Raw genomic sequence first — 25,912 nt, 5'->3', positions numbered from 1 at the left:
AGGGTCTATATTAGGACCTATTCTCTTTTGTATTTACGTTAATGATTTGCCTTTACATGTATCGGATGATAAAGTCAAATGCGAGTTTTTTGCAGACGATTCGTCTATCCATACCAGTAACACCTCGTTGGAATCAGTAAATTCTTCCCTGAAGAACACTTTGGACGAAGTTGCGAAATGGTGCACATCAAATGCCATGATACTGCACCCAGAAAAAACTAAAAGCATTGTTATTACCACAAGACACAAGCATCAGCTAAGTCCTCTTAAATTACAACTGACCTTAGGTACAACTCAAATACAGCAAGTTAAAGAACACCGCATACTTGGTGTAACTGTTGATGAAGAAATGAAATGGCAAACACACATAAGCAACCTCTGCAAAGTGTTATCAAGGAATTTGTATTTGTTGTCAAAACTCAAACATTATGCGAAGTCTGAAACATTAAAAATGTTCGTTCATGCTCATATAATGCCTCATATTAATTTTGCTTCGACATTGTGGGATGGCTGCAGCGATGTTCACTTATTAAAACTCAATTCTTTGTACCGTCGTGCTGCAAAACTTATCCTGTATGAATCGCACATGTCTACAGAAATGAAGTTAAACATCCTTAATTTCCTTCCCCTAAAAACCCACCTTGCATACAATAAGGCTGTCTTTATGTATAAAGTAGTTCATGGTGATGTGCCCAGTTATGTGCAATCCTATTTTACACATGTTACGAAGAGGTATGGGTCTCAAAATTTACTTCCTCCAATTCCTCGTATAGATCTTTATAAATCCAGCTTAGCTTTTTCAGGATCATCTCTGTGGAATTCTTTGCCAATAGAAATCAAACGATCCGCATCATTAAAGGCCTTTAAAAGGCAGTTGCACACATATTTGAGCACACTATAAACTGCCCCTGATGTCTAGTTTCCATTGTGTACTCGGATAATGTATCAATGCTCTTAAGTGTTTTGTTTTTTATGTTTATACTCGACCATTATTTTGATGTTTTACTAGTTTAATACTTTGATTAGATACTGTTCATTTTAGGTATGAAATGATAGCATGTGCTTGTGTGTAGATATGCGAGCGCACGCTCGCGCGCGCGAGCATGTGTGTGTGTATGTGTATGTGTGTGTGTGTGTGTGTGTGTGTGTGTGTGTGTGTGTGTGTGTGTTTTCACAACTACATAACTGGGTTCCTTGCATTAACACACAAGCGTCCAACTGGGTTTAAAAAAAAAGTCGGTTCCAAAAATAGGGACCCACTTTTTTTACTACTGTTTCTAGAAGGAAAGTGTCAAACTAGGATTCTCAGAAGTTTTCAAGGCTGGAACCTTTTTGTGCACTTTAGTCAACTTTGTGTGTATATTAGTTCACACACCAAAGCGTGTGAAAAAGTTTCCGAGTTTCTGAAACACACAGCCCAAGGACAGATAACTCTAGTTACTGACGAGTTGCATTTTCAAGATGGCGACGCCTCGTCGATCCAAGGTAAGCGGGAAACTTAATTTTATGATTGTTTCATTATTAGGGAACAGAAACTGTATGTTTTTGTCATTGTTCTTTTTACTTTATTGTGAATAAGTGTTTTTGTGTAGGCTATATTATCTTGGGATGAGGCAGTGACTGATCGAACGGTCGCGAACGGCGGAGATAGTATTGATCTATTTTTCACGCAAGAAAAATGCCTGTACTTTCTTCTTTCATGCTATTTGTTCGTCCAGTGCTGAATTTATAAGAGTAGGTAACTTGAGGATGGTGATAATAATATGGCATTTCTTAGCTAAGCTTACAGAAAACACGATTTGAAAAGACCGGCTGTCAATCCGATCTCTAATACTAATATTAGACGCACGCTGTTTTTCTAGTTTCCACCCGCCTTCATCTTTTTGAAGATTCTGTTAGTGTTTAACACAGCACTCTCGGGGCAACACATAATATTGATAGACATGCACAACAAAATTGAATATTGACAGCATGCGCATGTGTATATCATTGCTGTAAGTGTAATTGTTTGCATTTTATTTGCAGATGATTTCTTCAGCAAGCCATTATGATTATGACGGGTAATTCAAAGGTGAGAAGGATCACGATTAATCAATGTCAGTGCATCCTGGCTGGTCCATGAGAGTGGGAAATCTGTGGGTTGATCTGTAACCAAATCAAACCAATAAATTTCATTTTTGTAGAGCTCCAGCCTGGCATTTAATATTATAAATGATGAGAAAGACTACATGGGTCATTGGGTGAACATTCCATTGTCAGAAATGTGTGATTGGGTTTGTTAATTGTTGGATGCTTAACGCCCAGTCCACAACTATAGGCGACCTCAGGGATGACTCATGATAGGGTTATTAAACGGGACAAGCTGCATATACATATATATATATATATATGACCATTTTTACCTGCCTTACCTCTTGCTCTCACTGTTCTAGAACTGTGACGTCATTTCACATTTTCAGTACACTCTAGCTTAGTTACACACAGTCAATGTGAAGAAAGTCTCCACTTTGACTGCCAAATTTTGCGATTCTGAATGTTGTTCAGTCAGCAGTTGTGAAAATAATAGTGAAATAAAGCAAGACCTGTTGCTGTTCTTCAACTTCAAGAATACCAGTATGAGTTGTATTGCAGTGATGCAAGCAAGGAATTAGTAAACAATCAACTGTATTTAGTGGAGTCTCATCAGGCTTTGGTGTGATCATGAAAACCGAATTCATACTACAGTAGAACCCCCTATTTACGACTTTGGAAAAACCTTGAAAATTAGGTCGTTAAAAGGGGGGGGGGATGTCTTAAAATGGTTGTTTGAGTTTTTGGCCCGGGCGGTCATGAATTTGGTTGCAGTGTACAATGTATGTACTGTCAATGTACACACACAAACACACAGTTGCAGTTTACAGTCATATCTACACACACACACACCCAAACACATTACAGCAGAACAACTTTAACTCAAGTTTCAAAGAAAATTTACTCATGGCGTAATGCTCGCTCCCCGCCGAGTGAAGCACATTTGACATTGTGGCGCAACCAGTAAAATCCGAATGTCCTGCTCGATAGAAAGCATAACGACTTTTCTCCCGAATCATGTTTCTGCTCACAGGAATGTTTCTTTGCCGTGCATCGCTAAACTTGTCTCATACATGATCGTTGAGGTCTTCGTACAGGCACCTTTCTTTGCGTACTTTCGCTTCGCTATCCTTCTCCCCATCTTGATAACACCGAGTCATTATTCTTGACGATACACAGGATTTGCGTCTTCCCGACTCCTAAGTAAGTCGCCACGGATTGCCATTTCGCTCGATTAGCGATTACTTTATTACCTCTCTACTCAAGAGTTGGCGCTTTTCTCTTTATTTCGCGAATTCAGCTTAGACACGTTTTGATAACATAATCATAGATTCTGTACCATCTGTGGCATAGCCATAGGCCTATCACTCACAGTCACATTTATATTTGAAAAAAATTCACCTACTGCCCGTTGAATCATGAATGCACTGTTACGAGAATTAATAAACACTTAAAGCAGATGCCATCAGAATCTGAATGTCTAAAAGAAACATTTACAACAGGGCATGGTTTTCTAGTTTGCTTACTTTTTTTTATAAAGACTTACAAAAAGCTCGCGATTGTCTCTTTTGGTACACTCTAAGTCATTACGGTAGCCCACCAAGTACTGTTATGATGTCAAGCCTTATGTCAAGCACCAAGTCCAAAATTTCCAGGTGTGCTCATTCACTTTTGATAAATAAAAATAATACAAATTGGTGATGCTCATTTTTGTGAAATTATTTTCAGATTGATATAAAAGCAACTTCATTCTACCTCTGTTAATTTTCCCTTCGTACTACTTCAGTGCATCTTTAGTTTAAAGTGAGGCCACCTCCAAAACTATGTTCATACCTCAACCATACTTTTCATGATGTTGGATCTAGGCTGTTTGCATTCTTCAATTTCTTGTCAGCTGAATTTTCCTCTCAGCATTAATATTGACAGTTCTGGCTCTCCACTACTTGAACCTTTTGTTTTTCAACAGGGTGTCACATGGTGCCAAAGAGACCCATGAAACCAGGGTATCCAAAGCGTCGGCAGAGAGGCAAAAGAGGAGGGAAAAGAGGACGTTCGAGTCTTCATACTCATCACTACCTTCTAGGTTAGCCTCATTTTCATTGTCTTTTGCACATGGGATCAGCTCCATGATTAGCTAGGTCTACGTTTCCCAGGTGTATGTTCCTTCAGGTCTCTATAGTCTATTCCTCGAGTCCTTTATTTCCCCCCATTCCCTCTGGTCTCAGTTCCCCAGGTGTATGTTCCCTCCAGGCCCAGGGAACAAAGCCCTGCGGGACATTAACCAGGGGAAACACGGACCTGCTCCCATTGTGTCCTTGGGCTGAAGGCTCACGCTCCTATTTGTGACCAAGTGTAACCATGCTAGCCTTTCACACTTGTAAACAACTTGGTCTGCATCGTTTTAAGATAAAGCAAGGACTTGGTTTAGATTTTGTTCTGACATGTTAGATAGTGCCTATATTGTTTTGTTTCCATCTGACTATGACTGCCTAAATGTCATCCGTTCATCTGTCCCTCCATCCGGTTGTTCATCGGGCTGTCTGTCCATCTAACTGTCCGTCCGTCTGGCTACATGTCTGGTCTCGATGGGGTTGTCTGTCCCTCCATCAGGTTGTCCGTCTGGCTGTCCGTGCACGCCGGGGAAAAATACAACTTTAACGTGAGGTCACCTCCAAAAACTAAATATTTCATACCTCAACAGACTGTCCATGATGTTGGAATGACTTGGATCTAGTCTGTTTGCATTCTTGTCAGCTGAATTTTCCTCTCAGCATTAGTATTGACAGTTCTATATCTCCACTACTTGAACCTTTTGTTTTTTAACAGGTTGTCACATAGTGCCAGAGAGGAAAATGAAACCAGGGTACTCAAAGCGTCAGCAGAGAGGCATGAGAGCCCAGGACAAAAGAGGAGAGAAAAGAGGCCGTATGAGTTTTCATCCGATTCTTCATACTCACCACCACAATCTAGGTTAGTCTTATCTTCATTGTCTTTTCTGTCCGGGATCACTTACACGATAACCCATGTCCATGTTCCCCAGGTCCATGTTCCTTCAGGTCTATGTTTGCCCAGGTCTATGTTTGCCCAGGTCTGTGCACAGGCGGAAGGTATCGTTCACTGGACCACTACTTTCATAGAAAGACTACAAGGTATGTCACTCAGCTTCAAGTCGTCTGTGTTCTTGGAGTCGCTTCTTGCGGACAATTTTTGTGTTCAAGGCGGTTTGCCTCTTCCAACAGTCTGTGTAACGTCAAATAAATACAATTGAATGATTGTTTTAACTACATGTATCTTTAATTTTCAGCTGCCATCTGCTGCAAGTTGTTTTTAACCATCATTTTGACGAATGTTCGTTTGCGAACCGCTACCTGTTGTTGGGAAGAAATCATGCATCCCACACCGAATATGCATACGGGTGCTCATTGGTCTAAAACATATGTAAATATTGCAGCGAAGGGAAGCTACCCACGGGAGTTTCATTTTAGGTTTTTGGTGAAGAACCGTTTGCCAAATCAAAAATAATCATCGAATATCCGGTTATTAACCAATGAGCGCATCGCACTACCATCTCCTCGGACCTACAACTGTTCAGCTTTCCCACGGGATCTAAGTGATATGCCGGCGACAGACGCGTTTGGTCGCACAAAATACGGTTTAAAAACATGCAGCGGACAGGCAGCTAAACATAAAAGGTACAGATAGTTAGAACATTCATTTATCCTGGCATTTGTAAAGTTACAAAGAATCTCGACATTGGCAATTATTATTTGCATAATATTTTTTTAAGTTAGTGGAGCAAGACTCAAAGCTGAGTGTCATACCTTGTAGTCTTTCTATGAAAGTAGTGGTCCAGTGAACGATACCTTCCGCCTGTGGTCTGTGTTCCCTTAGGTCTATGTTCCTTCAGGTATATATGTTTGCCCAGGTCTATGTTTCATAAGCCAGAAACACAGTCGACCAACTGCAGTTGTCCGAGAGAACCACAGTAATCCGACATTATCGGGTTTCACGAAAAAAATTTCAGTCGGCCGACTGCGGGTCATCTCACCTGAAGTCGGCCAAACACGGTGATGCTCTCCCCCCAACACTGTGTTCGGCTTACTGCGGTAAACCGAAAATAAATGTAATTATCCGCACAGTCAATGACACAATGCTCACACTTTGATTATGTTTTCTCTGGCCGATATGAATGCGTGATGTATTGTGTAAAACAATTCCATCTCAAACGGCATAAATAAATCCCTGCGCCTTGAATATGTGCGCAATATAAATTGTATAAAATAAAAATTTTAAAAAATTTAAAAATAAATCCCTGCGCTTAGAACTGTACCCACGGAATACGCGCGATATAAGCCTCATATTGATTGATTGATTGACTTTTTTGGATTGTGAGCCAAACCTTGTGATTGTTCTTCAAAATGTATCTATCATGACGCAATAATCCAGGAGACAAGTCAGGGTTATGTCTTGAAGACGTCACATTATGGCGTAAGAGGGTTAGACGTCACGCGAAGGAATTACTGAAAGTCTCGATCATTGTTATTTTGAGCGGGCCGAGACTAGTTTTTTTTTTCCATCGCCATTTTCACGTGCGAATGAGCAAACGGAAGTGGTAATGTTGCTAAATTTAGCCCTCGACTTGGCCATTCGGATTACTGTACAGTTGGTTGACTGCGGTTGTCCGCGGGTGACGGTGATTCGCTCATGAAACGCGCTTTTCGGTGACCCGGCGATCAACCACAGTCGATCGACTGGGCCCCAGGGGCCAGTTTCATAAGATAGCAGTGAACCGACTGACAGTCGCTCCCATGGGGTCGCCTTCACGCGGCGGGAGTGTTTATACTAAGCTACCCCACTCCTTTACTTCTCTTCTTTTGTCTTATTTCTGCCTTACCATTCCTTTCACCTATATTTCCTTCCAAGAAAACTCTCCCTACTATTCCCTGCAGTTTTTCAGTTCTTTTCTTGTTGTCTTATTTCTACCTGACTGGATCCATCACCTTTATTTCACTTACCAAAAGTCTTCTTTTCCACATCCTTATTTCTCTGCACCCCGCATGTCGTAAGAGGCGACTAACGGATTCTGTTCCTCCTTTTACCCTTGTTAAGTGGTTCTTGTATAGAATATAGTCAATGTTTGTAAAGATTTTAGTCAAGCAGTATGTAAGAAATGTTTAGTCCTTTGTACTGGAAACTTGCATTCTCCCAGTAAGGTCATATATTGTACTACGTTGCAAGCCCCTGGAGCAATTTTTTTATTAGTGCTTTTGTGAACAAGAAACACTTAACAAGTGGCTATATCCCATCTTTCCCCTATCCCATCTCCCCCCTTTCCCTCGTCGCAATATAACCTTCGTGGTTGAAAACGACGTTAAACACCAAATAAAGAAAGAAAAGAAAGAAAGACTGACAGTCGATCGACTGCCCAGTCGATCGACTGTGGTTGATCGCCGAGGTCACCGAAAAGCGCGTTTCATAAGAATGAAAACTATTGCACAGAATCAAGTAATTGTTGTTGTCACAAATTTTCCCAAAATGTAATGAAAAGGGCAAAGTAGTGACTTTATTAGTTTGCCCAGGTTGCAAAATATAATGAGGTCCCCTCGTATTGCTTTGTTTCTAGCAGACTATGACTGCCTAAATGTCATCCGTTCATCTGTCCCTCCATCGGGTTGTCCGTCTGGCTGTCCGTGCACGCCGGGAAAAAATACAACTTTAACGTGAGGTCACCTCCAAAACTATAATTTATTTCATACCTCAACAGACTGTCCATCAGATGTTGGAATGACTTGGATCTAGTCTGTTTGCATTCTTGTCAGCAGAATTTTCCTCAACATTAATATTGACAGTTCTATATCTCCACTACTTGAACCTTTTTTTTCAACAGGTTGTCACATAGTGCCAGAGAGGACCATCAAACCAGGGTACCCAAAGCGTCAGCAGAGAGGCGTGAGAGCCGAGGACGAAAGGAGAAAAAAGAGGCCGTTCGAGTCTTCATCCGATTCTTCATACTCACCACCATCATCTAGGTTAGTCTTATCTTCATTGTCTTTTCTGTCCGGGATCACTTACACGATTACCCATGTCCATGTTCCCCAGGTCCATGTTCCCCCAGGTCTATGTTCCTTCAAGTCTATGTTCTCTTAGGTCTATGTTCCTTCAGGTATATGTTTGCCCAGGTCTCTGTTCCCTGAGGTTTATATTTCCACCATCATTATGTTTTCTCAGGTCTCAGTTCCCTAGTTCTAAATTCCCTAGGTGTATGTTCCCTCCAGGCCCAGGAAACAAAGCCCTGCACAACATTAACCAGGGGAAACAGACCTGCTCCCATTGTGACCTTGGGCTGAAAGCTCACGCTCTTGTTTGTGACCAAGAGTAAACCATGCTTGCCTTTCACACTTGTAGAAAACTGGGTCTGTATCATTTTAAGATAAAGCAAGGACTTGGTTTAGATTTTGTTCTGACATGTTAGTGCCTATATTGCTTTGTTTCCATCTGACTATGACTGCCTACATGTTATCCCTTCATCTGTCCCTCAATTTGATTGTCCGTCTGGCTGTCTGTCCATCTGACTGTCCATCTGACCGTCCGTCTGGCTGGTTGTCCGTCTGCTGTCTGTCTATATGACTGGCTGTCTGTCCATTTGTCTGTCTATCTGACTGGTTGTCTGTCCATCTGACTGTCCGTCCGTCTGGCTGTCCCTGCACACCGGGGAAACCTAAAACTTTAATGTGCGGTCACCTCCAAAACCATGTTTCATACTTTAACCAGGCTGTCCATGATGTTGGATCTAGTCTGTTTGCATTCTTGTCAGCTGAATTTTCCTCTCAGCATTAATATTGACAGTTCTGGCTCTCCACTACTTGAACCTTTTGTTTTTCAACAGGGTGTCACACAGTGCCAGAGAGGACCATGAAACCAGGATAGCCCAAGGGTCAGCAGAGAGACATGAAAGCCGAGGACGAAAGAGGAAGAGAGTAAAGAGGCCGTTCGAGTCTTCACCGATTCTTCATACTCACCACCGCCATCTAGGTTAGCCTTATCTTCATTGTCTGTTTGTGTCTGGATTCAGCTTCATCATTACCCAGGTCTGTGTTTCCCCAGGTCTATGTTTCTCCAGGTCCGTTTCTAAGGTCTGTGTTCCCCCAGGTCTGTGTTTCCCTAGGTCTGTGTTCCCCCAGGTCTGTGTTTCCCTAGGTCTGTGTCCCCCCAGGTCTATGTTTCCCCAGGTCTGTTTCTCAGGTCTGTGTTTCCCCAGGTCTGTGTTTCTCAGGTCTGTGTTTCCCCAGGTCTGTGTTCCCCCAGGTCTGTTCCTCAGGTCTGTGTTCCCAGACCTGCCTACCCTTACGATTTGGGCGTAACTTACTTCGAATGTTAACCCAAACTATGCCACCACGCTTTCCAAAATGGAAGTCCGATTTTTAAGAATCCAAAAGTATGATTTTTTGCATCTTATCTTGAAGTAAATCCGATCAGTATAGTTGCTTTCGCAGAGCTTGAGTTTGTGCCTGCGCGAGATCATTTAGGCAATATCCGGTCATTTCCGGTCTGTCCAGCCACAAACAAGATAGACGCTGCCGGTCGCATTACAATGAATTAGCGACGCGTGGAAAATATGAGTCCCCACGAGACAGACGAGTCTGACGAGGAAGCTTGTCACAGTGGTGGTAAAAGGATTGCTGTGAGAAAGATGACAGCCATTCAACAGAAATACAAAGGCAGCTAAATGAAATCGTGGCCATGCCTAGGACCTTAATCAAAAGGACCAAAGCACGTCTTGTGTTCCCTTTGCCACAGTGACTTTTCGTGTGCACACATTGGAAAATATGACTGTGCATGTCCTTTGTCGCTGCCCTACACGCCACCAGGCGTGAAAGGCAGTAAGTAAGTAGCACATCGGGACAAATTATCACAAGGATGCAGTACAGAGAGCTCATAGAAACAAAAAGACGTTCAAATTACCTGTTTCTTCATCAGGAAGTTGAGTGATACAGTAACAAAACTGGAGGGAGAAATTATCCGAGCAGAAGACTTAGTGTCAATGTGCAAAATGATTGCTGAATGGAACCTGATTACACTTTCTTCCAACAGATTACTCTTTTTGGCTTGACTCATTATACCTTGTAATTTTGGGGGTAGGCAGGTCTGTGTTCCCCCAGGTCTGTTCCTCAGGTCTGTGTTTCCTCAGGTCTGTGTTCCCCCAAGTCTGTGTTTCCCCAGGTGTGTTCCTCAAGTCTGTGTTCCCCCAGGTCTGTGTTCCCCCAGGTCTGTGTTCCCCCAGGTCTGTGTTCCCCCAGGTCTGTGTTCCCCCAGGTCTGTGTTCCTCGGGTCTGTTCCCCCAGGTCTGTGTTCCCCCAGGTCTGTGTTCCCCCAAGTCTGTGTTTCCCCAGGTCTGTGTTCCCCCAGGTCTGTTCCTCAGGTCTGTGTTCTCCCAAGTCTGTGTTCCCCCAGGTTTGTTCCTCAGGTCTGTGTTCCCCCAAGTCTGTGTTTCCCCAGGTCTGTTCCCCCAGGTCTGTTTCTCAGGTCTGTGTTCCCCCAGGTCTGTTTCCCTATGTCTGTGTTCCCCAAGGTCTGTTTCTCAGGTCTGTGTTCCCCCAGGTCTGTGTTTCCCCAGGTCTGTCTTCTTCTTCTTGTCGTTCGCCAATGCTAAACTTGGAGTCCAGCTCTGGTAATGAAGCTGGTGGTCTTATGAAGAGCCTCCACAGGTCCATGCAGCTTCTCATGAAGGGGCACCGGCCTGGTCCAGATCTCTCTCCTCAGGGGCTGGAGATTCCTGCAGTCCTGCAGGATGTGGGCTGCATCCTGCTCTGCGTCTCCACAGGGACACATGGGGGAGGGCACGGCTCACAGTTTTTTGTGCAGGTGTTGTTGCATTCTGTTGTGCCCTGTTCTCAGGCGAAAAATGACTACCTGTTCAGGTCTTGACAGTTGGTGGTAGCTGTCGTGCGTTGGGGGGGGGGGGGGAGTTTAAGCAGAGACTTTATGATGGTTTTCATCTCTGTGGAGCTCACTGGGTTTTCTTCTTGTTCGTCCTCCGCACCCGGTTTGGCCATTTTATCCGCTTGTTCGTTCCCCTCTATCCCGCAGTGTGAGGGGACCCACTGCAATACAGTCTTCAGACACTTGATGTTATGAGTTGTAAGCTGAGGCAGTTTGTTGTTGTTGACTGCTTGCAGCACAGACAAGGCATCAGTCAGGAAGACAACTTGGGTGTCGGGATTGACCTTGCTGCTGATGGTATTGGCTGCGTGGATAAGCGCTTCTACCTCTGCTCTGTAGTTGGTGCAGTGGAGGCCAGTTGGTATAGCCTCTGCTTGCCACTCTCCACTGGGGTGTTGGATGTAGACACCAGCTCCTCCTCTCTTGACGGCATCTGTGGCGGACCCATCTGTAAAGACCCGCATCCATGCTTCTTGGGGGTATCTTTCGTCGAGCATGGCAAGTGTCAGGGCTTTCTTCTGCACATCGCTCTGTTCATCTTTTGTTGTGAGATGAGGAACTGTGGTCTGGATGGACACGTTTTCAAGGTTGTTTTTCCAGGGTGGTTCTTCAAGGGAGAAGTGTGATGGGTGAACCAGTTCAGGCATCTTTGCTTAGTGTTCTCTCTTCAGGGCCCGTGTCTCAGTTGCATAGCTTGATCTCTTTAGCCTGCCAGAAGAGAGCTGCTTTATCTTTGCATTCATTTGGTGGTCTGGAATGCACTGGTACTTGATGTCTTGTACCATCGCTTTGCATTCTCTTCTCTTGCTGAGTGGAGGTATGCCGGTCACCTGTTGCATCTTGTCTATTGGGGTTGTCTTCATAGCGCCTGTGATGATTCTCATCGCTTGATTTTGGACTATCTCTAGGGTTTGAAGGTGCGTCTTGGCTGCTGTCATCCAAGAGCTAGATCCGTACTCAAGGTGAGGTCGTACGGTCCCCTGGTACACTGTCTTGAGGATCTTTTCGTTTGCGCCCCATTGTGATCCTGCCAGTTTCCTCATGATGTTCAGTTTTCTTCTGGCTTTTGCTTCCGCATTCATGATGTGATGTTGCCATGTCATGCGTTTGTCATATGTGACTCCGAGGTAAGTTTGCTGGTCTTCAAACTTCAGTGGCGTGTCACCCAACGTCAGTCTTCCAGGTTGTACTTTGGCGGAGAGTGTGAAGAGAGTAGCTGTTGTCTTGTCTCTGTTGATGGTTACACACCAGTTGTCTGTCCAAGCTGCAACTTTCTCGAGGGCAAGTTGCATCCTGTAGGTCGCAGTTGTAGCATGCTCCTCAGTGCACCAGAGAACAAGGTCATCAGCATACAGTGCTGCATGGACTCTACTGGGCAACTCGGGCATTCAACAGAAATACAAAGGCAGCTAGCTAAATGAAATCGTGGCCATGCCTAGGACCTTAATCAAAAGGACCAAAGCACGTCTTGTGTTCCCTTTGCCACAGTGACTTTTCGTGTGCACACATTGGAAAATATGACTGTGCATAGCCAGGGCCTAGCATTGTAAGCTGTTTGGCTTACTTTACGCCGAAATAACATCTCCAGTACGCGGAACTCGATTTGGTGTACGCCGAAATGCAAAAACCTGTTATTCCCAAACGGTAAACCCAAACAGTCCCAGCTTTCGTTTTGTGCGCTGTTCGGTTCAATTCTCAATCGGTTTGACAGTTTGCTTAAGCACGCACTTCCTGTGGCATCGCGCGACCATGCTTTGTGCCTGTGTTTTGTGGCTCTAGACTTGAAATAATGTCTCGAAGCGACATTGTTGAACGTGGTCAGCCATTCAGTGACAAAGAATCTAGGTATTCCTGGAAGTGGGAATGGCACTTTCAGGCCAAATAACACAAGATTGTCAGTTTTCTTGTTTTCTGTCTGTGTTTTGCTTGTTGGTGAAGGCATAATTTAGTTGCTCAATCTTCTTGGGGGGGAGGGGGGGGGTTCATTTTAGGTAACAAAATCTCAATTTAGTTTTCAAATTTTCTATTTTCAGAGTTTTTTTCTATTTCACCACTATATATATTTATATTTCTTCTTTTTTTCCCCCCACCAGGGGCCAGATCCCCGCCTTTGTAAGCTGAACTCACTTTTTCCAATGCTAGGCCCTGATAGCACATCGGGACAAATTATCACAAGGATGCAGTACAGAGAGCTCATAGAAACAAAAAGACGTTCAAATTACCTGTTTCTTTATCAGGAAGTTGAGTGATACAGTAACAAAACTGGAAGGAGAAATTATCCGAGCAGAAGACTTAGTGACAATGTGCGAAATGATTGCCGAATGGAACCTGAATACACTTTCTTCCAACAGATTACTCTTTTTGGCTTGACTCATTACACCTTGTAATTTTGGGGGTAGGCAGGTCTGTGTTCCCCCAGGTCTGTTCCTCAGGTCTGTGTTTCCCCAGGTCTGTTCCTCAGGTCTGTGTTCCCCCAAGTCTGTGTTTCCCCAGGTGTGTTCCTCAAGTCTGTGTTCCCCCAGGTCTGTTCCTCAGGTCTGTGTTCCCCCAGGTCTGTGTTCCCGCAGGTCTGTGTTTCCCCAGGTCTGTTCCTCAGGTCTGTGTTCCCCCAAGTCTGTGTTTCCCCAGGTCTGTGTTCCCCCAGGTCTGTTCCTCAGGTCTGTGTTCTCCCAAGTCTGTGTTCCCCCAGGTTTGTTCCTCAGGTCTGTGTTCCCCCAAGTCTGTGTTTCCCCAGGTCTGTTTCTCAGGTCTGTGTTCCCCATGCATGTCTGTTTCTCTATGTCTGTGTTCCACAAGATCTGTTTCTGAGGTCTGTGTTCCCCCAGGTCTGTGTTCCCCCAGGTCTGTGTTTCCCCAGGTCTGTCTTCTTCTTCTTCTTGTCGTTCGCCAATGCTAAACTTGGAGTCCAGCTCTGGTAATGAAGCTGGTGGTCTTATGAAGAGCCTCCACAGGTCCATGCAGCTTCTCATGAAGGGGCACCGGCCTGGTCCAGATCTCTCTCCTCAGGGGCTGGAGATTCCTGCAGTCCTGCAGGATGTGGGCTGCATCCTGCTCTGCGTCTCCACAGGGACACATGGGGGAGGGCACGGCTCACAGTTTTTTGTGCAGGTGTTGTTGCATTCTGTTGTGCCCTGTTCTCAGGCGGAACATTACTACCTATTCAGGCCTTGACAGTTGCTGGTAGCTGGCGTGCGTCGGGGGGAGTCTTAAGCAGAGACTTTATGATGGTTTTCATCTCTGTGGAGCTCACTGGGTTTTCCTTTTGTTCGTCCTCTGCACCCAGTTTGGCCATTTTATCCGCTTGTTCGTTCCCCTCTATCCCGCAGTGTTAGGGGACCCACTGCAATACAGTCTTCAGACACTTGATGTTATGAGTTGTAAGCTGAGGCAGTTTGTTGTTGTTGACTGCTTGCAGCACAGACAAGGCATCAGTCAGGAAGACAACTTGGGTGTCGGGATTGACCTTGCTGCTGATGGTATTGGCTGCGTGGATAAGCGCTTCTACCTCTGCTCTGTAGTTGGTGCAGTGGAGGCCAGTTGGTATAGCCTCTGCTTGCCACTCTCCACTGGGGTGTTGGATGTAGACACCAGCTCCTCCTCTCTTGACGGCATCTGTGGCGGACCCATCTGTAAAGACCCGCATCCATGCTTCTTGGGGGTATCTTTCGTCGAGCATGGCAAGTGTCAGGGCTTTCTTCTGCACATCGCTCTGTTCATCTTTTGTTGTGAGATGAGGAACTGTGGTCTGGATGGACACGTTTTCAAGGTTGTTTTTCCAGGGTGGTTCTTCAAGGGAGAAGTGTGATGGGTGAACCAGTTCAGGCATCTTTGCTTAGTGTTCTCTCTTCAGGGCCCGTGTCTCAGTTGCATAGCTTGATCTCTTTAGCCTGCCAGAAGAGAGCTGCTTTATCTTTGCATTCATTTGGTGGTCTGGAATGCACTGGTACTTGATGTCTTGTACCATCGCTTTGCATTCTCTTCTCTTGCTGAGTGGAGGTATGCCGGTCACCTGTTGCATCTTGTCTATTGGGGTTGTCTTCATAGCGCCTGTGATGATTCTCATCGCTTGATTTTGGACTATCTCTAGGGTTTGAAGGTGCGTCTTGGCTGCTGTCATCCAAGAGCTAGATCCGTACTCAAGGTGAGGTCGTACGGTCCCCTGGTACACTGTCTTGAGGATCTTTTCGTTTGCGCCCCATTGTGATCCTGCCAGTTTCCTCATGATGTTCAGTTTTCTTCTGGCTTTTGCTTCCGCATTCATGATGTGATGTTGCCATGTCATGCGTTTGTCATATGTGACTCCGAGGTAAGTTTGCTGGTCTTCAAACTTCAGTGGCGTGTCACCCAACGTCAGTCTTCCAGGTTGTACTTTGGCGGAGAGTGTGAAGAGAGTAGCTGTTGTCTTGTCTCTGTTGATGGTTACACACCAGTTGTCTGTCCAAGCTGCAACTTTCTCGAGGGCAAGTTGCATCCTGTAGGTCGCAGTTGTAGCATGCTCCTCAGTGCACCAGAGAACAAGGTCATCAGCATACAGTGCTGCATGGACTCTACTGGGCAACTCGGGCATTCAACAGAAATACAAAGGCAGCTAGCTAAATGAAATCGTGGCCATGCCTAGGACCTTAATCAAAAGGACCAAAGCACGTCTTGTGTTCCCTTTGCCACAGTGACTTTTCGTGTGCACACATTGGAAAATATGACTGTGCATAGCCAGGGCCTAGCATTGTAAGCTGTTTGGCTTACTTTACGCCGAAATAACATCTCCAGTACGCGGAACTCGATTTGGTGTACGCCGAAATGCAAAAACCTGTTATTCCCAAACAGTAAACCCAAACAGTCCCAGCTTTCGTTTTGTGCGCTGTTCGGTTCAATTCTCAATCGGTTTGACAGTTTGCTTAAGCACGCACTTCCTGTGGCATCGCGCGACCATGCTTTGTGCCTGTGTTTTGTGGCTCTAGACTTGAAATAATGTCTCGAAGCGACATTGTTGAACGTGGTCAGCCATTCAGTGACAAAGAATCTAGGTATTCCTGGAAGTGGGAATGGCACTTTCAGGCCAAATAACACAAGATTGTCAGTTTTCTTGTTTTCTGTCTGTGTTTTGCTTGTTGGTGAAGGCATAATTTAGTTGCTCAATCTTCTTGGGGGGGAGGGGGGGGGGTTCATTTTAGGTAACAAAATCTCAATTTAGTTTTCAAATTTTCTATTTTCAGAGTTTTTTTCTATTTCACCACTATATATATTTATATTTCTTCTTTTTTTCCCCCCACCAGGGGCCAGATCCCCGCCTTTGTAAGCTGAACTCACTTTTTCCAATGCTAGGCCCTGATAGCACATCGGGACAAATTATCACAAGGATGCAGTACAGAGAGCTCATAGAAACAAAAAGACGTTCAAATTACCTGTTTCTTTATCAGGAAGTTGAGTGATACAGTAACAAAACTGGAAGGAGAAATTATCCGAGCAGAAGACTTAGTGACAATGTGCGAAATGATTGCCGAATGGAACCTGAATACACTTTCTTCCAACAGATTACTCTTTTTGGCTTGACTCATTACACCTTGTAATTTTGGGGGTAGGCAGGTCTGTGTTCCCCCAGGTCTGTTCCTCAGGTCTGTGTTTCCCCAGGTCTGTTCCTCAGGTCTGTGTTCCCCCAAGTCTGTGTTTCCCCAGGTGTGTTCCTCAAGTCTGTGTTCCCCCAGGTCTGTTCCTCAGGTCTGTGTTCCCCCAGGTCTGTGTTCCCGCAGGTCTGTGTTTCCCCAGGTCTGTTCCTCAGGTCTGTGTTCCCCCAAGTCTGTGTTTCCCCAGGTCTGTGTTCCCCCAGGTCTGTTCCTCAGGTCTGTGTTCTCCCAAGTCTGTGTTCCCCCAGGTTTGTTCCTCAGGTCTGTGTTCCCCCAAGTCTGTGTTTCCCCAGGTCTGTTTCTCAGGTCTGTGTTCCCCATGCATGTCTGTTTCCCTATGTCTGTGTTCCACAAGATCTGTTTCTCAGGTCTGTGTTCCCCCAGGTCTGTGTTCCCCCAGGTCTGCTCCCCAAGGGATGTGTTCCCCCAGGTCTGTTTCTCAAGTCTGTGATCCCCCAGGTCTGTGTTCCCCCAGTTATGTTTCTCAGGTCTGTGTTCCATCAGGTCTGTGTTTCGCCGGGTCTGTTCCCCAGGTCTGTGTTCCCCCAGGTCTGTTTCTTAGGTCTGTGATCCCCCAGGTCTGTGTTCCCCCAGTTATGTTCCTCAGGTCTGTGTTCCTCCAGGTCTGTTCCCCAGGTCTGTGTTCCCCCAAGTCTGTGTTCCCCCTGGTGTGTTCTTCAGGTCTGTGTTCCCCCAGGTCTGTTCCTCAGGTCTGTGTTCCCCCAGGTCTGTGTTCCCCCTGGTGTGTTCTTCAGGTCTGTGTTCCTCCAGGTCTGTTCCTCAGGTCTGTGTTCCTCCAGGTCTGTTCCCCAGGTCTGTGGTTCCCCCAGGTCTGTTCCCCAGGTCTGTGTTCCCCCAAGTCTGTGTTCCCCCTGGTGTGTTCTTCAGGTCTGTGTTCCTCCAGGTCTGTTCCTCAGGTCTGTGTTTCGCCAGGTCTGTTCCCCAGGTCTGTGTTCCCCCATGTCTGTGTTCCCCCTGGTGTGTTCTTCAGGTCTGTGTTCCTCCAGGTCTGTTCCTCAGGTTAGTCATCCCCCAGATCTCTGTTCCCTGAGGTCTAATTTCCTCTGTGTCTCTCTTTCCCAAGGTCTATATACTAATAAATAATGTTATGTGTGTGTGTGTGTTTTTTTTTTAATGATTAATGTGTCCATCACCTTCGCAATTTACTCTCACTCTCTCTTTCTCTCTCTGTTTTTCCCCTCTATGTCACTCAAACTTTGCTTGCAACAACTGCATTTTTGAATATAATTCTTCCTGTCCAATTGTTGTGAGTAAGATTATGTTGTCTCACACTCTTACCCTAACCTTTGTGGGATGTTGTATTCTGCAGATTCAGGATGCCGATCATCTCTTTGCCAGCCAAAGCAAGTCCTTTCAAGTGACCATTCAAGTGACCATTCAAGTGTTCAGTTTCCTGCTCTACTCAAAGAGGCACTGTCAGGTGGGGGGGGGGGAGGGGGGGGGGAGGTAAATGCAAAAAACATTGTTGTATTTTTTGCCAACAAGTCAATGTAAAAATGTCTACCCACCTTGAATGAGTTCACAAAGAAGAGCCAGAGGTAGCTCAGATTTTGGCAGTGAAAAAAGAAAACTTGCTTCGCCGACAAGCTTACCTTGGATCCACGAGTCGTCGCCATCTTGAAACTGCAACTCGTCAGTAACTAGAGTTATCTGTCCTTGGGCTGTGTGTTTCGGCAAGTCGGAAACTTTTTCACACGCTTTGGTGTGTGAACTAATATACACACAAAATTGACAAAAGTGCACAAAAAGGTTCCAGCCTTGAAAACTTCTAAGAACCCTCATTTGACACTTTTCTGCTAGAAACAGTAGTAAAAAAGTGGGTCCCTATTTCATAAACCGACTTTTTTTTAAACAGTTTTTTGAAAAGGTAATTGGAAAAATGAAAGACGATGACATTTTCAGATTCGCTTCTCTTAAAGGCTGCCCTTTACGTAGCGTTCATTAATTAATTCCTATCCTAGAGAGAGAGGACGATTAAAGATAGAGAGAGGGAGAGAGGGGAGGGGAGGGAGAGAGAGGATGGGGAGAGAGGATAGAGAAAGAGAGAAAGTGTGCAAATGCCAGTTGACGGAGAGAATTATAGCTAAATTATAATTGATTGAAAATATTGTACATTTTCGAAGATTGTCCATGTTAAACGAAAGAATGATATTATTATTATTTATAACCCATTATGTTTACGTTTAAACTGTTCAGCTTCGCTCACAGTATCATACTCGTAGCGAGTCATATTGTAACTGAGGTTCAATAGAAATAAAGAAAGAAAAAAAAAAGTAGTAAAAAAAGTGGGTCCCTATTTCATAAACCGACTTTTTTTTTAAACAGTTTTTTGAAAAGGTAATTGGAAAAATGAAAGACGATGACATTTTCAGATTCGCTTCTCTTAAAGGCTGCCCTTTACGTAGCGTTCATTAATTAATTCCTATTGTTTACATGTGCCAATAATGTTATAAAACTGTACCTAAGGGAATATAATAAAGATTGGCTGTAGCTTTCGAACACAGAAAAAAATTATTGCAGTATTGCAAAGTGGTGTTGATAGTGTCGAATGTAAACGGAACAGTCTCAAAGTGAAAGTGGATGTTTTCCGGAAATTGCGAAGTTAACAAGAATACAGAAAAGCTCGCTTTCCTGCTTAGCACAATACGCTACCGCGCTAATCTGGCGTGTCAATATCACTACGTTTTGCACGTGGAAGGTGAGCGATTACCCCCCGCGGGTTAGGGGGAAGAATTTACCCGATGCTCCCCATGTCGTAAGAGGCGACTAACGGATTTTGTTTCTCCTTTTACCCTTGTTAAGTGTTTCTTGTATAAAATATTATATAGTCAATTTTTGTACAGAATTTAGTCAAGCAGTATGTAAAAAATGTTAAGTCCTTTGTACTGGAAACTTGAATTCTCCCAGTTAGGTAATATATTGTACTACGTTGCAAGCCATTGGAGCAAATTTTTGATTAGTGCTTTTGTGAACAAGAAACAATTGACAAGTGGCTCTATCCCATCTTCCCCCTTTCCCCGTCGCGATATAACCCTTCGTGGTTGAAAACGACGTTAAACACCAAATTAAGAAAGAAAGGTGAGCGATTTCCTTCACGCGGGGATTGACGAAGCTGTACTGTCTGTGTTGACAGTCTAAAAATAGCCTAAGTCCTGGAGAACTGTTGTTAAACATAGCAATAAACTTTATAAAGAATTAATTATTTCTCGTAATTGGTAAGGACTTCAAACCCAAAACTTTGCAGGAAGCTTAATTTATACATCCCCGCAACGATGGGAAAAGCCCTGGAAGTAATTAAAATTATTAAATAGGACTATGTCAGCCTTTAAAGTATGGGGAAAGACTGTTCTCAAGAAGACACATTGATAAGTTGCAGACTCCCCGAACTTGGAAGACTTTCTAAGATATTGAGGGATACGTCTGGAATGATAATTAGTACTATCAACCAGGCTATAGCATGGTTACACTTGGTCACAAACAGGAGTGCACTCCGAATGATATGGTTTTTGGAGACACTGGAAGATATTCAATGTGTTTAAATTGCTATATGTGTGTGTTACAATATTGGTTGAAAATAACAATAATGAATGAAAACAGGATACCAAGAAAAGCGTATAATATGCTCTTGAAGTTGGATGAAAAGGATTAAACAAATTGGGCCACCAATGTTCACCTGGGTTTGTATAGATTTGGATTTGTATGGGAAAACCCAGGAGTTCAGTCAATCCCTGTATTTGTTCAAACATGTAGGCAATGGTTAATTGATTGCAATGTCAAAATTGGTCCAGCCGCAAGACCCTTGCAAGTTTTCGAATGGGATTAGCAGTTACAGAGCCAAATAAGCACAGCAATGACAAAACTAAATTAACTACGGCATTTTTCTGTCCTTTTTGTAAAACATGTATTGAAAGTGATGTGCATTTTGTATTTGTATGCCTAGCGTATGAAGATTTGCGTGCAGAGTTGATTGCAGCAAAATAATACAGGATACCATGTATGTTTCGATTGTCAACACTTGTACAGTCACAGAACCCTGCACATGTTAGAAAACTGGCCATTTTTTATTTGAAAGCCAAAAACACAAAAAGAAGTTGTATTTGGTTAAGTTGATGGTATTGTAATACGTTTTGTCCAGGAAAACTATGTCAGTTTTTCATTACATGACAACATTTGTTTTATTGATCACACGTTCATATTTTTTGCAAGAGCGTATATATAGTTATCGTATGTTAAAATGGTATGTGAATATGCGGATGATTGGGGAACAAATGCAGCGGACATGCATGTGAAATTCATGAAGAAGTGTCAGATATGCATGCACATGTGACTAACCCAGTACCCCCCGCGGGTTAGGGGGAGTCCCATATTGGTTGGGACTAGAAAGAATTTACCCGATGCTACCCAGCATGTCGTAAGAGGCGACTAACGGTTCTGTTTCTTCTCTTCTTTTGTCTTATTTCTGCCTTACCAGTCCTTTCACCTATATTTCCTTCCAAGAAAACTCTCCCTACTATTCCCTGCAGTTTTCCAATTCTTTTCTTGTTGTCTTATTTCTACCTGACTGGATCCATCACCTTTATTTCACTTACCAAAAGTCTTCTTTTCCACATCCTTATTTCTCTGCACCCCGCATGTCGTATGAGGCGACTAACGGATTCTGTTTCTCCTTTAACCCTTGTTGAGTGGTTCTTGTATAGAATATAGTCAATGTTTGTAAAGATTTTAGTCAAGCAGTATGTAAGAAATGTTTAGTCCTTTGTACTGGAAACTTGCATTCTCCCAGTAAGGTCATATATTGTACTACGTTGCAAGCCCCTGGAGCAATTTTTTTGATTAGTGCTTCTGTGAACAAGAAACACTTAACAAGCGGCTCTATCCCATCTCCCCCCTTTCCCCTATCCCATCTCCCCCTTTCCCTCGTCGCGATATAACCTTCGTGGTTGAAAACGACGTTAAACACCAAATAAAGAAAGAAAGAAAGACTAACCCAGTATCAAGTATGCCTGTGTGCCGAATATTTTCATATGAATTTCTCTTTGTTAATGTTATGGTGTATCACCCTATTTATGGGCTGAGGAATAAATATTCTTGAGTCCTGAATACCTGAGGCATGTACATATATACTTTTATGCAGTATATGCTTTTGTTTTCTTCCAAGACAAATTACCAGAAGGAATGTCACTAGTTTTCGTATACTGTTTGAATTCCATGGACCATTTTCACCATAGGGATTACTGAATAATCTCATGTCTGTTGTAAATTTTGGCCCATGACTTGTGGAGATATTACAATTTGGTGAAAATTAGGCTCATTTTATGTAAAATATGCTGATTATTTGTTATTTTAGTTTCATCATTTTTCATAAATGTGCTTGGTTAATGTTTCAAATTAAATTAGTTGTTGTAGTTCATTCGGTGTTTTGCTCACAAAAAGTGTTTTGTCAGTTAACATTGATTTAAATAAAATTGGCTGACTAAACTTGATCCATTTGTCTTGAGTGTTTGCATCCATGTCTATAATAGGAGCGTTACAGACTTCACAAATAATGCTACAAATTGCGGATTAGCCTATGGACGAATGAATGTTCTGTTGAATGTTGAATACTGTACAGAATGCATGACCTTTTTTCTTTTTTTTTAATAGTGGTGAGGCCCTCTACCACCAAAACGAATGTTTAGTCCAAGGCCGAATGCATTAATATGCCTGTGGCTAAATGGCTTTTAGCCATTGGTTAGACATTTATTTGTAACCATAGGCTAAGAAATCCCATTTTCGGACATAGGCTCATTCCTGAACATCACAATTCGTATTTGGTGTGGCGGCAAATTTAATGTGTCCAGGCTTATTATGACTTTCCACAATTATTGACGATGAGTTACTGATATCGAAACGCACACACACACACAAGAAACAGGGGCGGATCACAACATGGTTAGGCGGGGGGGGGGGGGGGTTCAAATGTCTTTTAGGGAGAGTTCGACAACGCGAAACAGTTAATTGAGGACGCGAAGTGTTTAAACCATCTAGGGGGGTCTGGGGGCATGCCCCCCCCCCCCCGGAATTCCTCTAATACACCTTCCAAAAAGTAAATTTAGGAAGACAAATTTGGATCAAAACAAGGACAATTGACCAATCTGGTGTAACCTGAGACAGCAAATTGCCGACCTACTTTCCAAAACTGTCACTTAAAAGACAAAGGCCTGCTCCGGAGGACGTTGACGATCTCCTTGGATCCATCTCCAGTTGTTTCACTGACATCAAGAACTGGATGACTGAGAACAAGTTGAAGCTGAGCAGTGAGAAGACGGAGGCCCTTCTCGTTGGAACACGACAGAAGATTGCTTCCCTCACTGTGACCGACCTCCAGCTGGATGACGCGACTGTTCCATTCTCCCCTGCTGTCAAGAGCCTTGGCGTCTTTCTCGACTCCACTCTCTCCATGCAGACACACATCTCCTTCATCATCAAGACCTGCTTTTTCCACCTACGACGCATCGCCTCCATCCGTCGCTACCTCACCCACGACGCCTGTGTCAAGCTGGTTGTCTCCCTCATCTTCAGTCGTCTGGACTACTGCAACTCCCTTCTGGCTGGCCTCCCCGCCTCATCCATTCATGGCCTACAACGAGTCCAGAACGCTGCTGCCAGGCTGACGTTGAGGAAGACGAAGCGAAACCACATCACCCCCCTACTTCGCTCCATGCACTGACTCCCTGTCAACACCCGAATCTCCTACAAACTGTCCACTCTGGTCTACAAGTCTCTCAACGACTCTGCTCCCGAGTACCTTCAATCCTCCCTGGACCTGTACACCCAGCCCTCCGACCGTCCCCTTCGTTCTGCTGCTGACCCTCTCCGCCTCCACATCCCTCGCTCGAAACTCGCATCTGCTGGTCAGCGTGCATTTCCCTCCGCGGGCCCCTCCGTCTGGAACTCCCTGCCGCTTGAGCTTCGCCAGAGCCCCTCTCTTGACGCGTTCAAGAGTAGGTTGAAGACTCAGTTCTTCACGTAGCTGGCTGCGACTTTCATGCTCGACGTGATGTGCTGTGCCCCAAAAGACATTCTTGTGCTGTGCTCTGTGAGAGGTGTTTTCTTTGTGCTTAATATTATTTTGTTTGGACCTAGATATTGATGTGTACATTGTTGTTAAACAGTTGTTTGTTTACCAGGGTTTGCTAGTGTGTGATATGGTTCGTGTCCGTCTGAAGATGTTAGTTTCTTTGTTAGTCCTGTGTTGACAACTCTTCGACAAGCGCTTAGAACTGTACCCACGGAATACGCGCTATATAAGCTTCATATTGATTGATTGATTGATTGGTGAGTATGAAGAATCGGTGAAGACTCGAACGGCCTCTTTACTCTCTTCCTCTTTCGTCCTCGGCTTTCATGTCTCTCTGCTGACCCTTGGGCTATCCTGGTTTCATGGTCCTCTCTGGCACTGTGTGACACCCTGTTGAAAAACAAAAGGTTCAAGTAGTGGAGAGCCAGAACTGTCAATATTAATGCTGAGAGGAAAATTCAGCTGACAAGAATGCAAACAGACTAGATCCAACATCATGGACAGCCTGGTTAAAGTATGAAACATGGTTTTGGAGGTGACCGCACATTAAAGTTTTAGGTTTCCCCGGTGTGCAGGGACAGCCAGACGGACGGACAGTCAGATGGACAGACAACCAGTCAGATAGACAGACAAATGGACAGACAGCCAGTCATATAGACAGACAGCAGACGGACAACCAGCCAGACGGACGGTCAGATGGACAGTCAGATAGACAGACAGCCAGACGGACAATCAAATTGAGGGACAGATGAAGGGATAACATGTAGGCAGTCATAGTCAGATGGAAACAAAGCAATATAGGCACTATCTAACATGTCAGAACAAAATCTAAACCAAGTCCTTGCTTTATCTTAAAATGATACAGACCCAGTTTTCTACAAGTGTGAAAGGCAAGCATGGTTTACTCTTGGTCACAAACAAGAGCGTGAGCTTTCAGCCCAAGGTCACAATGGGAGCAGGTCTGTTTCCCCTGGTTAATGTTGTGCAGGGCTTTGTTTCCTGGGCCTGGAGGGAACATACACCTAGGGAATTTAGAACTAGGGAACTGAGACCTGAGAAAACATAATGATGGTGGAAATATAAACCTCAGGGAACAGAGACCTGGGCAAACATATACCTGAAGGAACATAGACCTAAGAGAACATAGACTTGAAGGAACATAGACCTGGGGGAACATGGACCTGGGTAATCGTGTAAGTGATCCCGGACAGAAAAGACAATGAAGATAAGACTAACCTAGATTGTGGTGGTGAGTATGAAGAATCGGATGAAGACTGGCAGAGAGCTGTTCTCTGTTCCAGTGTTTTCAGAAAGTGGACCATCCTTTTGTCAGTTTAGGACACCCCCCCCCCACCCCACCCCCTTGCACCCACTTTACCACAAACCCCCCTCCCCGGCCCCAACCCCCTTATTACCACCCTCCTCCCTCAATATCAAGGGACTGCATCTTTTCCAATTCATTCTTCATTCACTCTTTTTCACAGGAAAGTTAATTGTGTTTCAACCCTGTACATCCGGAGTCAGGAATTCGGATACTGACACTTGACAGGTGTCACTGACCTGTTTTAGTTTCCACAGTCTATCAAATTCCTTTCACTGTTGACAGCAGACTCTACTACTGCTAGTTACACTATTCTGTGTGCTGGAGGAAATCCTACACCACACAGAAAGGGTCATGACCAGATACCACTACCGCTATTGTGCCCTTATCTGGCTGCGCTGAGAACAGGAAAAGTGACTGTGACACAGCAAGCAGAAGAGGTCAGGTTACGATGGCTGCATCTGGCTCGCAGTGAAACACTCCCCTTTCCCCACAGGCCTTAGTAGCAGAACAGACTAAACTGAACTTAGCACGTTCTGCTTCCAACCTGGATGGAGTTAGAGGGTTCTGCTTCCAAGATGAGCAGGAGAAATGCTTGGAGCCAGAACAAATTATGACTTATAAATACGCAATTATGCAAGATTTTCAAGAATCCTTCACAGAAAGTGAGAATCATGTTACCATAAGTCAAATAACTATAAAGTTGCAAAACAGGTTATTTTGAGGTAATTGGTTCTGGTTTTAGCCCATCGTTGTAGTCTAGCCTGGGGCCTTGCGGTACCAAGTTTACGCCTGTCGCCGCGATGGAGGCACTACATAGGGCTTGTTGTGGAGAGATTATTATACTGGCAGGAGAGACTAACGCATTCTGCTCTCTTT

The 25,912-nt window shown here is 44.3% G+C and overlaps 1 protein-coding gene across 1 annotated transcript; it reads left to right on the top strand.

Moving 5' to 3' along the window:
* The first annotated feature begins 1,852 nt into the window (after positions 1–1,852).
* LOC138951277 (uncharacterized) lies at positions 1,853–25,536 on the top strand. Its single transcript, XM_070322908.1, has 7 exons — positions 1,853–2,071; positions 4,037–4,153; positions 4,897–5,040; positions 7,958–8,099; positions 8,957–9,102; positions 17,962–18,072; positions 25,319–25,536. The coding sequence occupies exons 2-7, from the start codon at positions 4,045–4,047 to the stop codon at positions 25,534–25,536; spliced, it is 870 nt and encodes a 289-aa protein (XP_070179009.1). The 5' UTR covers positions 1,853–2,071; positions 4,037–4,044.
* Positions 25,537–25,912: the final 376 nt, after the last annotated feature.

Source organism: Littorina saxatilis, linkage group LG16 (genome assembly GCF_037325665.1).
Source record: "Littorina saxatilis isolate snail1 linkage group LG16, US_GU_Lsax_2.0, whole genome shotgun sequence".
Taxonomy (NCBI): Eukaryota; Metazoa; Mollusca; class Gastropoda; order Littorinimorpha; family Littorinidae; genus Littorina; species Littorina saxatilis.
This window is presented reverse-complemented; position numbering and strand designations above follow the sequence as displayed.

Coding starts and splice junctions, on each gene's coding strand:
- LOC138951277 (XM_070322908.1), top strand. CDS start 4,045: ATGGTGCCAAAGAGACCCATGAAACCAGGGTATCCAAAGCGTCGGCAG. Junction 9,103..17,961: donor TACTCACCACCGCCATCTAG/GTTAGCCTTATC, acceptor TGTATTCTGCAG/ATTCAGGATGCCGATCATCT. Junction 18,073..25,318: donor ACTCAAAGAGGCACTGTCAG/GTGGGGGGGGGG, acceptor CACTGTTGACAG/CAGACTCTACTACTGCTAGT.